The 13,982-nt window shown below is 43.6% G+C and overlaps 1 protein-coding gene across 1 annotated transcript in view; it reads left to right on the top strand.

The window, feature by feature from the left end:
* The window catches only part of LOC114643721 (zinc finger protein 420-like), a 56,894-nt gene extending 43,235 nt beyond the window's left edge, over positions 1-13,659 (top strand). Inside the window, exons 4-5 of the mRNA XM_051927796.1 lie at positions 4,470-4,993; positions 12,472-13,659. Of these exons, the coding sequence (XP_051783756.1) occupies positions 4,470-4,993; positions 12,472-13,640 (1,693 nt within the window). The 3' untranslated portion in view covers positions 13,641-13,659. The remainder of the gene's footprint in view (positions 1-4,469; positions 4,994-12,471) is intronic.
* The last annotated feature ends 323 nt before the right edge of the window (positions 13,660-13,982 follow it).

Below are 13,982 nucleotides of genomic sequence, written 5' to 3'. Positions count from 1 at the left end.
TGACACGCACTCCTTTGAAGAGGAAGATATGTTTGCATTCTTTTAATTGTGAGACGGAACTGTCACCTCTGTCTTGTCATGGAGCATATTTAAATATTTGAAAAAGAGACAAATGTTTGTTTGCAGTGTTTGAATAAAATTCCTGTCTCTCTACAACCTCCTGTGTTTACAATGATACAATACAATACAGTTTATTTTTGTATAGCCCAAAATCACACAGGAAGTGCCGCAATGGGCTTTAACAGGCCCTGTCTCTTTACAGCCCCCAACCTTGACTCTCTAAGAAGACAAAGAAAAACTCCCAAAAAAAAACCTAGTAGGGAAAAATGGAAGAAACCTTGGGAAAGGCAGTTCAGAGAGAGACCCCTTTCCACATAAGTTGGGCATGCAGTGGGTGTCAAAAGAAGGGGGTCAATACAATACAATACAATACACAGAACAGAACAAATCCTCAATAAAAAATTTAAATTTTTTTAGAAGTACGGAGCAGAATTTAACAGTAGATGATATCACATAATAATATTTGGATAATTTTAGACTCCTTAAGACCTCATCCATCAAGCTGCCTCCCCTATTTGGCCATTCCACAGCTGAAACAGCGCTGGGCCAGCCAATCCGATGAAAGGACCCCTCTTTCTCACGATTCCTGCGATCCTACATCAGGGATGACTTTACCTTAGGAAGGCAAAACAACTTGGCAGGTGGGCCGTGGAACCAAGTGCCACATTTGAGTACCGAGAAGAGAAACAGAATAGGTGAGGGTTAGTATCCAATTATAACTATCATGTTACTTATGTTTAAGTGCTAATGACTAACAACAGAGATGCAGTCTGTACAGTTAATCAGCAGCTCTAGTCAGGATATGCTAAACTGAAGTAGTGAGTCTTCAGCCGGGATTTAAAAGCTGAGACCGAAGGGGCATCTCTTATAGTAGCAGGCAGACCATGCCACAGTTTAGGGACCCTGTAACTAAAAGCTCGACCTCCCACTGTTATTTTATTAATCCTTGGAATCATAAGCAGACCAGCATCTCTGGTTTGTAAGTCATGATAAGTTCAGACAAGTAAGCCGGACCTGTGGTGTTATGGGTCCACAGCTCTTCCAGCAAAAGCCAGTTTGGTTTTAAATAAATAATCACCGCGCGAGGGGGCGTGGTGACTGTAGCGAGCCGCAGGGCGATCTATGGTGTGGGCGTTTCTCACTTAAGTGCACAGGTGAGAGACTGCCCGCATCCGTGATCGTTCCTGTGGCTAATGGGCTGCAGCTGCCATGTCCTCTCCGCATATATAGAGAAGCGCGAGCCGGTTAGGGGGAAAAAAGAAAAGAAGGAAAGAGAAAACGGGAGGTAGTAGGAGAAGACAGGAAGCAGGTGGAGAGTGCCGGTGTGAGGAAGAAGGAGAACGAGTGAGGGAGAAAGCAGGCAGCTGGGAGGAAAGCCCACGAGGGGAGTGTCTGGCCGACACTCAGTGGGGCTGAGAAAGTAGTCACTCCAGCTGAGCGATTTAGGAGCTGGAGTGACCAGTGGAGAAGTCGACTGACCGTAGAAGGCAGCGGGAGTCGATGAGGCTTTGGACTGGTGTAGCCTCAGTGTGAGTGCCTTGGCCGCTGGGGAATGGTCCAAAGTCTTGGTCCAGTTGGGAGCCCGATGAAGCCAAGGATCGGAGGGCTACCGGACCTGATTGAAGGGCAGCTGTTCCTGCAGGTAGGCGACTCTCCTGTAGAGCAGCCCAGATGGGTGTAGCAGGGGAGCCGCCATGGTAATAGAAGACACCGGGCTTTTTGATTTTAAAATATTGCTTCCTGTGACATTTTTACCTCGTGGTTTTTAGAAGAGTTTTTCTATTGGTTTTAACCTCCACGTTTCACGTTTCATTTTATGGATTATTTATTTATTTAATGAAGACTTTGAATGAACTGCACAGCACTTTATTATGAACCCTGTTTTGTTCTATTTTAATAAAAGCACTTTTGCACTTAAACATTATCCCCTTGCTCAATTGTTTATTGCCTCACTGTCTAGCTCATCGGTGACATTACCGACGGTGTTGGGTTCAAGGGCTCCCTAACAGCCGATGGGAGCATGGAGCAGAACCCGCATCGTCACAGGACCTCGGCCATTTAATGCTTTATATGTTAAAAGAAGGATTTTGAAATCTGCCCTAAACTTAACCGGGAGCCAGTGTAAGGATTTAAGAACTGGAGTTATGTGTTCGTATTTTCTTGTTCTTGTAATAATTCTTGCAGCCGCATTTTGGATTAACTGGAGGCTGTATAAAGAACAGTTTGAACATCCAGTGAACACCGCATTGCAGTAGTCAATCCTACTAGAGATAAATGCATGAATTAGTTTCTCAGAATCCTGTTTATTTAGAAAGCGCCTTAATTTCCTAACATTTTTAAGATGGAAGAAACATGTTTTGGACAACTTTGTAATATGCGCTTTAAATGACATGCTAGAGTCAAAGATAACTCCTAGATTGCGGGCTGATTCAGTAAAATTAATTGGGATTCCAACTGAGTTAAATGATGACAAAATAATTTTAAATAAGAAAAACGTTTCTGTGCAAATCTGTGACCCAAGCATGACAATATAAAAATAACCATATAAACATATGGTTTCTACTTCGCAGATTTTCACCTTTCACAGGGAGTTCTGGGACACAACCCCCGCCATCGAGGAGGGATCACTGTAATAATTTCCATTTGTTTGTGCTACTGCGATCTTTACTTTCTTTTTTTTATACTTTCTAATTTTCCTAATTTCATATTCTTTAACTTTCTCCACATTTGTATCACACATACTTTTTTTTTTGGAGCCTTTCGAATTCCACTGCTTTCATAATCTGCTCTGCATGTGTATAGCGCCAACGTCCGTGAACATGTTTATGAAGTTCTACTTTGTCTTTTACTCTGTCTTTTAATTCTGAGCCCGATTGGACGTGCTTTGTTTCAATTCCACTTGTTCCGGGCTGATAATTACTTGCCTTATTTTCTGAATTTGCACCTAGATTATTTTTTCTTTTTTGCTCTTTTCTCTCCAACACTTTTGAGTCTCTTTTCTCCATGCTGCTTTCTTCTTCACTTAGTCATCAACGTTTCATTTATAACGTATTGTCCTTATACGCTTTATATGAGCTGAGACCTTGGATCTGTGTGTGCTCAGATCCTTCACAAGACTGAATGTTTTGCTGCCCGTTGTCTTATTTGATATTGGTTGCAAGTAGGGCGTGTCTTGCAAGAATCTCATGTTCTACGTCATCACGAGATGGTCCTGGGTCAATCTCTTGGCACAATGTCTCATGTTTAAGGTCCTCGTGGGTCTTTTAACTGTCTTCCATGATCTTAACATGAAGATCACATCTCAACGCCCTACTGTTTCTCTCCAGGATTTTTATTTATAATAGAGAGATTACTTGATTAATCATCTAAACCAGGGGTGGGCAGAGTCAGTCCTAGAGGGCCGCAGTGCAGGCTGCGGGTTTTTGCTCCAACCCAATTGCTTAATTAGAAAACAATCCTTGCCAATAGTTGAATTTCTTGTTAGTGCTTTAACTCTGCCATGACAGGTCTTTCATTTCCTTTCTAAGGATATCAGCCAAATGATTTGAAGGTTGAAATGGATGAGTAATTCTCAGTCCTTCACCTTTTCTCTTCACTTTTCTTCCAAGTATTTAATTAAACCCAATAGTGCATGATAAATACACACACAGGTGTCAATGGTAAGAAGCTAAATTGAGAAATGCTGGTCTCTTTTGTGATTTTCATCTTATTGTTAATTAGGAGCAATTAAAAAACGAGATTACAGCTGTTTAAAGACTAAAATTAGCAATAAGTGTTCAAAATCTTAACGAGCGAGACAACTAAAATGTCGCAGAAGTGTTACTTGAGCAATAAGTGCTTCTTATTAAGCAACTGGGTTGGAACAAAAACCTGCAGCCACTGCGGCCCCTCCAGGGATGACTTTGCCCACCCCAACCTTTCTTTCAACTATGAGTTGCTGGTTTTTGTATCACGCAGAGTCGTGAATCTCCATTGTACGTATTCAATGGGAATAGCTTGAGTATGGTTTGCAAAGTGTCTTGCTCCTCTACGACTGTCAGTGGTAATTCTCCAAAGGGGATCAAGCCCCGGCCCCTGTAATGGAATGACTTTCTGCAGTGATCCTCCAAGAGGGCCACCCCAAATCTGATGGTCATCATGGACAAGGTCTGAAACACACTGAGAAGGGCAAGATGGGTCATAAGAATAAAACAATCCACACTTGAAATGAGTATCAGTGCAGTTGATAGTAACAGCTCTAATCTTTTATTGACTGCAATTGGAAAAAAAATATTTCTATATTTCTAAGTTGCGTGTTTAAAGTTGCACTCATCTCTTTACATGTTACTATGTCATTTTATTTTCTGTTCTTTCACAGTGGTCAGAATGAGGAGCTCCCTTTCCCAGTAAAGAGTTTTTCCATTCTGTAGTTTGTGGCAGCTCTGTTACCCAGCAGTAAATGTGAAAATATGGTATTTGTATGGAATACAAATGGCCTTAAATGAAGTGGATGGTCTGGAGCAAAAAACGGTTCAGGTCAAGGAAGACGATGCTGAATGGGAGTCTTCCTGTGTTACCCAAAAGGGCCTCTGCATAAAGCAAGAAGACTGTGAATGGTGGACTGCGGATACTAAAGTCAACCGTCTTGATCAAGAAGTCGTCTACGTTAAAGGAGAGGATTCTGAACATGTGCCGGTCAGCTTTAACCTTGAAACTGTAAACAGTCTCAAAGAAGATGAAGATTCTGGAAACCCCTCTGCCTCAGAGACAAGTCCACCTGTGAAACACGAGGCAGGAGCAGATTGTGAGTCACCTCAGATGAGAGCGTGTCCTCCACAGTGGCGCTCTGTCCACGTGAAACCTGAAGAACCCGAGTGTGACGACAGCAGAAGGAAGGCAGGATACAGCAGGGAAGAAGAGAGAGAATTCTCATCCAACAATCAAGCAGAAAAGTGTAAGTTATGAATTATGAAAATGAAGGGCCCTCACCTGAAGAATTGTGTTGAGGTCTGGATTGAGACTTGAAAAGCTCACAGAGATTTTGAAACACAGTGTTATGTTTGATTCAAGGTGTCCCAGACTCTAATTGAAGGTAAAGTGTCAGTTTATATACAGAATTTATTTTACTTCCTAATAGCACCAAGTGTTAATATAGTGTGTGTCCACTTATTTAAGGCCAACAATTGTAAAGTACTACACTTTACAGCATTTCTACACATAAACATATTGTAGTAGCTGTCCCCTGCTGGATGATAATGTCTGTTGAACAAACAGGTATTGCTAGCTAAGCAGAGGCAAAGTGCACTCCAACATGTGGCAAGAGGTAGAGCGACTTGAACTGAGGCAGGCGCGTGAGTGAGGATGGTCCCGCCTGCCTCCTCTCGGCCCACTGCCTCTCCCTGGTGATCGCACAAATGAAACGCTGCCGAAAGCGAACTATCATGCTTAGCAAGATGAGAGAAGCTGAAAAATCAACCGGAATGCGCAAGCAATTTACAGAAAAGAACCCAATCTAAATCCGTTAAGAAGTTCTCTCATGAAAAGCAGACAGATGTTGGATATTATATCCATCCATTTTCCAACCCGCTGAATCCGAACACAGGGTCACGGGGTTCTGCTGGAGCCAATCCCAGCCAACACAGGGCACAAGGTAGGAACCAATCCTGGGCAGGGTGCCAACCCACCGCAGTGGATATTATATATCTAGATATATTATATATACAGTATATTGACAGATAGATAGAGATTTATATATCTACATAAATATATACAGTGATATGAAAAAGTTTGGGAACCCCTCTCAGCCTGCATAATAATTGACTCTCCTTTCAACAAAAAAGATAACAGTGGTATGTCTTTCATTTCCTAGGAACATCTGAGTACTGCGGTGTTTTCCAAACAAAGATTTTTAGTGACGCAGTATTTAGTCGTATAAAAATTAAATCAAAAGTGAAAAACTGGCTGTGCACAAATGTGGGTCCCCTTGTCATTGTGCTGATTTGAATTCCTGTCACTGCTCAATGCTCATTACTTGTAACACCGAATTGGTGTGATGAGCTCATTAAGCCTTGAACTTCATAGACAGGTGTGTCCAATCATGAGATATAAAGGTATTTAAGGTGGTCAATCACAAGTTGTGTTTCCCTTTGACTCTCCTCCGAAGAGTGACAGCATGGGCAACTCTCAAAAGATCTGAAAACAAAGATTGTTGAGTCTCTTAGTTTAGGGGAAGGCTACAAAAAGCCATCTCAGAGGTTTAAACTGTCAGTTTCAACTGTAAGGAATGGAATCAGGAAATGGAAGGCCACTGGCACAGTTACTGTTAAACCCAGCAGGTCTGGCAGGCCAAGAAAAATATAGGAGCGGCATATGCACAGGATTGTGGGAATGGTTACAGACAACCCACAGATCACCTCCAAAGATCTGCAAGAACATCTTGCTGCAGATGGTGTATCTGTACATCGTTCTACAATTCAGCACAATTTGCACAAAGAACGTCTGTATGGCAGGGTGATGAGAAAGAAGCCCTTTCTGCACTCACGCCACAAACAGAGTCACTTGTTGTATGCCAATGCTCATTTAGACAAGCCAGATTCATTGTGGAACAAAGTGCTTTGGACTGATGAGACAAAAATTGAGTTATTTGGTCATAACAAAAAGCACTTTGCATGGCAGAAGAAGAACAGCGCATTCCAAGAAAAACACCTGCTACCTCCTGTCAAATTTGGTGGAGGTTCCATCATGCTGTGACACTGTGTGGCTAGTTCAGGGACTGGGGCCCTTGTTAAAGTCGAGGGTCGGATGAATTCAACCCAATATCAATAAATTCTTCATGATAATGTTCAAGCATCAGTCACAAAGTTGTAGTTACGCGGGGGTTGGATATTCCAACAAGACAATGACCCAAAACACAGTTTGAAATCTACAAAGGCGGAGGGAGAAGTAGAATGTTCTGGAATGGCCGTCACAGTCCCCTGACCTGAATATCATCGAAAATCTATGGGATGATTTGAAGCAGGCTGTCCATGCTCGGCAGCCATCAGATTGAACTGAACTGGAGAGATTTTGTATGAAGAATGGTCAACAATACCTCCATCCAGAATCCAGACACTCATCAAAGGCTATAAGAGGCGTCTAGAGGCTGTTAGATTTACAAAAGGAGGCTCAACTAAGTATTGATGTCATATCTCTCTTGGGGTGCCCAAATGTATGCACCTGTATAATTTTGTTATGATGCATATTGCATATTTTCTGTTAATCCAATAAACTTAATGTCACTGCTGAAATACTACTGTTTCCATAAGGCATGTCATATATTAAAAGGAAGGTGCTACTTTGAAAGCTCCGCAAATGATAAACAAAAATCCAAAGAATGAAGAGGGGTTCCCAAACTTTTTCATATAACTGTGTACATGTATGTATATATATATATATATATATATATATATATATATATATATATACAGTGGGCAAAAAAGTATTTAGTCAGCCACCAATTGTGCAAGTTCTCCCACTTAAAAAGATGAGAGAGGCCTGTAATTTTCATCATAGGTATACCTCAACTATGAGAGACAAAATGAGAAAACAAAATCCAGAAAATCACATTGTCTGATTTTTAAAGAATTTATTTGCAAATTATGGTGTAAAATAAGTATTTGTTCACCTACAAACAAGCAAGATTTCTGGTTCTCACAGCCCTGTAACTTCTTCTGTAAGAGGCTCCTATGTCCTCCACTTGTCACCTATATTAATGGCACCTGTTTGAACTCTATATCAATATAAAAGACACCTGTCCACAACCTCAAACAGTCACACTCCAAACTCCACTATGGCCAAGACCAAAGAGATGTCAAAGGACACCAGAAACAAAATTGTAGACCTGCACCAGGCTGGGAAGACTGAATCTGCAATAGATAAGCAGCTTGGTGTGAAGAAATCAACGGTGGGAGCAATTATTAGAAAATGGAAGACATACAAGACCACTGATAATCTCCCTCGATCTGGGGCTCCATGCAAGATCTCACCCCATGGAGTCAAAATAATCACAAGAATGATGAGCAAAAATCCCAGAACCACACGGGGGGACCTAGTGAATGACCTGCAGAGAGCTGGGACAAAAGTAACAAAGGCTACCATCAGTAACACACTATGCCGCCAGGGACTCAAATCCTGCAGTGCCAGACGTGTCCCCCTGCTTAAGCCAGTACATGTGCAGGCTCGTCTGAAGTTTGCTAGAGAGCATTTGGATGATCCAGAAGAGGATTGGGAGAATGTCATATGGTCAGATGAAAAAAACTCTACTCGTCGTGTGTGGAGGAGAAAGAATGCCGAGTTCCATCCAAAGAACACCATACCTACTGTAAAGCATGGGGGTGGAAACATCATGCTTTGGGGCTGTTTTTCTGCAAAGGGACCAGGACGACTGATCTGTGTAAAGGAAAGAATGAATGGGGCCATGTATCATCAGATTTTGAGTGAAAACCTCCTTCCATCAGCAAGGGCATTGAAGATGAAACATGGCTGGGTCTTTCAGCATGATAATGATCCCAAACACACCGCCTGGGTAATGAAGGAGTGGCTTCGTAAGAAGCATTTCAAGGTCCTGGAGTGGCCTAGCCAGTCTCCACATCTCAACCCCATAGAAAATCTTTGGAGGGAGTTGAAAGTCCGTGTTGCCCAGCGACAGCCCCAAAACATCACTGCTCTAGAGGAGATCTGCATGGAGGAATGGGCCAAAATACCAGCAACAGTGTGTGAAAACCTTGTGAAGACTTACAGAAAACGTTTGACCTCTGTCATTGCCAACAAAGGGTATATCACAAAGTATTGAGATGAACTTTTGTTATTGACCAAATACTTTTTTCCACCATAATTTGCAAATAAATTCTTTAAAAATCAGACGATGTGATTTTCTGGATTTTTTTTTTCTCATTTTGTCTCTTATAGTTGAGGTATACCTACATCTTTTTAAGTGGGAGAACTTGCACAATTGGTGGCTGACTAAATACTTTTTTGCCCCACTGTATATATATATATATATATATATATATATATATATATATATATATATATATATATATGTGATATATGCAGTATATATATTTTGATATGATAGATATCATGGCATTGGATAAGCATCAAATTGGCAGACTTGATTAAGTCGACGGAAGTCGTTGCAAAACCGCCAACTCCCGTCGGGCTTAGCAACCAAGACAATGGGACTGGGAAAGGGACTATGACTTTCCTTGATCACACCTAGTTCCAGCATGTGCTTGATCTCAAGCTCCACTTCGGCTCTTTTTGTCTTGGGAAGACGATACGGACGTTCTCGGACTATAACCCCGGGCTCTGTCACAATGTCGTGGTCAATCTGAGAGGTCCTTCCTGGGTTTTCACTCACTACCTCCAGGATGGACAGGATAACTGTTTTCCAGCTCCCATCGCTGTCTGGGACTTAAATCCGCACATAGGTTAAGGCTAGCCGTGTGAGCAAAGAGTGAGTGGGGCTGACCGGAGGAGGGATCAGGATCCCTGTCTTTCCACGGTTTCAGCAGATTTACATGATAAACCCGCTCCCTCGGCCAACGATGGGGTTGACTCACCAAATAGTCGACGAGTCCTTTCCTCTCCTTAACTTTGTATGGACCTTGCCAATGGGCTGGTAAATTAGAGTGGGAGGTAGGTACTAGGACCATGACCCGATCTCCTGGGCGGAACTTCCGGAGAGCTGTGCCACGGTCGTAATATCGGACCTGTGCTGCTTGTGCCTCTTCCATGTGACTTTTAAGGAGGGGCTGAATTTTACCAAATCTATTGTGTATTTGCACGATATATTCCAATATATTTGTAGAGGGAAAAGCCTCTTCTTCCCATCCTTCTTTTAAAATATCTAATTTGCCCTGGGGTTATCGCCCATACAATAATTCAAAAGGGGAGGACCCCATGGAGGCTTGTGGGACTTCTCGATAAGCACAAAGGACAAGGGGGAGGAGCTGATCCCAATTCCTTTGAAAAGCATTTGTTTGAGAGTCTGATCAAATCTCTCTACCAGACCATCCGTTTGAGGATGATACACCACAGTCTTTAGATGCTTTATTTTAAATAACTTGGTAGTCTCCTTGAACGTCTCCGAGTTAAAAGGTGTCCCTTGGTCCGTCAGGACTTCCTTAGGAATGCTGCCTCGTGCAAAGACCCCTACCAATTCCTGTGCGATGGCTTTAGAAGTAGCTGAGCGCAATGGAACAGCTTCAGGGTATTTAGTAACATAATCCACAAGGACTAAAATATAGGGGTCCGACTAAATCGGCCCCAATTCTGTGAAATGGGACATCAATTAGGGGGATAGGAACAAGAGGAGCACGATCCTTCCTAGGAATTTGTCGCAATTGACACTCCGGACAGGAATTGCGAAAGCGACAAAACTCCTCATTGATTCCTGGCCAATAAAAGTGGAGCTTGATCTGCTCCAGAGTTTTCTCAGTGCCTAAATGGCCACCTAGGAGGTGAGCATTTGCTAACTCACAGACCTGCCGCCGGAAGGTCTGCTGGATTAGCAGTAGCCTTCTCTCCTGCCCATCATGCTCAGCTATGCGATACAGAAGGTCGTTTTCCAAAACAAACGAGGACCGTGTGGCATTGACTGATGAGTGCGCTGGCCGTTGACCAGGACCACTGCATTTTTTGCAAACTTAAGGGAATCGTCATTCCACTGCTCCCTTTTAAAAGAAGGCAGCGTCTCTCTAAACTAAAACTGCAAAAGGGAGAGAGGGTCCCGAGCGACCTCAAGGGGTGTGGTTTCCTCCCGTTCTGTCTCGACACCGGTGGATGACATATTGGCCTCGTGACGGTCTGGAAGTTGCCATGTCACTCAGGGAGGCTGCTTCATATCTCTCCACCGGCTGATTACACAGCATGGAGGCAGCTTGAGACGGCTCATCCCTTAGGCCTAAGTTATAACCAGGAGTGGTATGTGTCTCACCTGCCCCAGTATCACCGGATGTGGTGGATTTGGGAGGACTGCCATGGTTAATTTCTGTACCAATCCTCTGCAACTGATGACATAGATGGTGGGCTTGTACCAGCGGATTTCTCCGTGGACACAGGTTATACTGGTCTTAAATTTTAACCACTGTTGCGGTAGCACAAACCGGCGGGCAACAATGTTAATGTTGCTGCCGGAATCGAATTAGACTCTGGTCTTATACCCATTTATGATCATCACGCCTGTGTTTGTGACCGCCAAGGGGTTAGTCAGAGCACACCAGCCCCTCCTCTCCCTCCACCTGCATTCCACCTTGTTCCCAAGTGGTTTGTGCACCCGCAACTCCGGGAACGTCGGCACAAGCTCTGTGTTGTGAAGTGGGGGGGAGGGGGCTAGATTTTGGGACATACTCCGGCTGAGTTTGATTCAGGGACGGTTCTTCTCCCTCAGAGTGTGAGGCCGTCCTACTGTATGTGTCTCCAGAAGCTCCATGAGCTCTCTCATGTTCTTAAACTCTATACCCCAGACCGGCTGGGTGAAACCGTGGGGCAGAAGTTTTAGGAGCAGGTAGCAGGCCACCTGCTTTATTATTTTGTAGGACTTGTTCTCATGTGGCTATAACCACTGCCCTACCATTGCCCATAAGGACCAGACTTATTTGTGGGTCGGCCGCTCTGGGTCCAACCTCCAGTTTCTGACTTTACTCACCTGCCAGTCTGGGGCACCCCTAGGTGGAAATCGGGGTTCTGTTTTCACAGGGAGGTGGGCACTCTCCTCTGAGAGAGCATAATATGGCCCTTTTGCCTTCCCCATCCGGAGCAGCCCAATTCTGTGAGCCACTCCCGCACACTCCCTAGCCCGGCTAGGCTGCCCAGCTAAGTGTGCCGGGAGTGGAGCCCATACCGGATCTCTCCGAACCACGAGAAGCCCTCCCCGCCTGAAAACTTGGCCACGGTATGCTCCCACCTGGGTACATTGCAAGTCCTGTCCCCTTCTCTTCTGGGACCTTTCCATTCTGCCGACTGCTCCACTGCCACAAACTTGACCACAAGTCATAGCAAGGTTTGAGACAGCCACCTGTATAATTGGTTTCCTGGCTTCAAAATTGCAAATAAAAGATAGCACTGGTGTGCACAAATCAGAGTCCAAAACAGAACTGAGGGAATAAGGAAAAGGTTGAGGCTTTTAAAGGGGAAGAAAGGAAGTGAAGTCAGAGGGTTCGGGCACATAAGGGTCTTCAGTCATAGGCTCGGACTCGGAAGTGATGTCAACAGGGCCAGGTGGAATCTCCCATGGATGGTCTGTAGGAAAGCGAGAAAAAAATCAGTGCACTCTGCCACTTCCTGGTCTGACTCGGAATTGCCCTTACTCAAGCCCTTTAGCTGCCTCCCATGTGCACATATGTGACGGTACATATTTTATTTTTAAAATGTATCTCTTTCTTTGAACAGGTTTACAGGAAAATAAGAGCTTCTTCCAGTCATCTGTTACTCAGGATTCTCATTGTTCTGAAAACAAGGCCACAGGATCTCCGCTGAGCAGCAATAGACATTCAGGGATCACCATTGTTCAGACACCCAAGAGACCCTACAAAGGGGAAAAGCCATATCGTTGCCTGGAGTGTGGGAAACAGTTCTCACACAGCAGGAGTCTCCAGATACATAGAAGACTTCACACGGGAGAGAAGCTCCCTTGTTGCGCCGAATGTGGGAAACTCTTCTCCCATCCAAGCAGTCTTTTGACACACATGAGAATACACACAGGAGAGAAACAACATTGCTGTTCTGATTGTGGTAAGCAGTTCTTCCACACGGGCAATCTTCTAACTCACAGGAGAATTCACACAGGGGAGAAACCTCATTGCTGTTCTGAATGTGGAAAGCGATTCACACATCCCAGCAGTCTTCAGACACACATGAGAATTCATACAGGAGAGAAGCCACATAGCTGTCCTGAATGTGGCAAGCAGTTCTCACAAATCAGCAGTCTTCAGACGCACAAGAGAATTCACACAGGAGAGAAGCCCCATTCGTGCAGTGACTGTGGTAAACAGTTTTCACAAATAAGCAATCTTCAGACACACATAAGAATTCACACCGGGGAAAAACCACATGGATGTACTGAATGTGGCAAGCAGTTTTCACGTATTAGCAGTCTGGAGACGCATATAAGGATTCACACAGGGGAGAAGCCCCATTGCTGCACTGAATGTGGGAAACAATTCTCACAAATAAGTAATCTTCAGACACACATGCGAACTCACACTGGGGAGAAGCCACACTGCTGTACTGAATGTGGCAAACAGTTCTCTCGCATAAGCAGCCTCCAGACGCACATGAGGATTCACACAGGTGAGAAGCCACATGGTTGTCCAGAATGTTCCAAACAATTCACACAAATAAGCAGTCTGCAGAGACATATGACAATTCACACCGGGGAAAAACCACACTATTGTTCAGATTGTGGCAAACAGTTTTCATGTGTGAGCAGCCTTCAGAGACACAAGAAAGTTCACACTAAAAAGAAACAGCATTGCTGCTGTGAATGTGGCAAACAGTTCTATCAACTCCGCCATCTTGAAGCACACACCAAAATTCACTTTGGACAGAAGGAGAACTGATAGAAGCCTTACTGAATTAGATTTGTTTAAATATACATTGAGGTTGGATAATGGATGGATGAGTTGAATTATTAATGCAATAGCTCTGAATGTTCCAGAATAATTAGATAAAAATGTCAAAACTCTTAAATGGTACTTCTGGTACACAGTATACTGCAAAATGAAGAATAGTGAAGGATTAGGGCTGAGGCATACCACACAGGTACCATTGGAAATTTTACAACACCTTTCTTAAGCCTGAAAGACAATGGTATTATTATTCAAGGAACAAGTAACCAAAAGCAATCTGTTTTGAATGATGTGAAATATACCGTTTCCCACAGGCAGAAAAGAAAAAAAAGT

This window comes from Erpetoichthys calabaricus, chromosome 5, assembly GCF_900747795.2.
Source record: "Erpetoichthys calabaricus chromosome 5, fErpCal1.3, whole genome shotgun sequence".
Classification (NCBI taxonomy): Eukaryota; Metazoa; Chordata; class Cladistia; order Polypteriformes; family Polypteridae; genus Erpetoichthys; species Erpetoichthys calabaricus.
The sequence above is the reverse complement of the archived record's forward strand: the minus strand, read 5'-3'. Positions and strand labels throughout refer to the sequence as shown.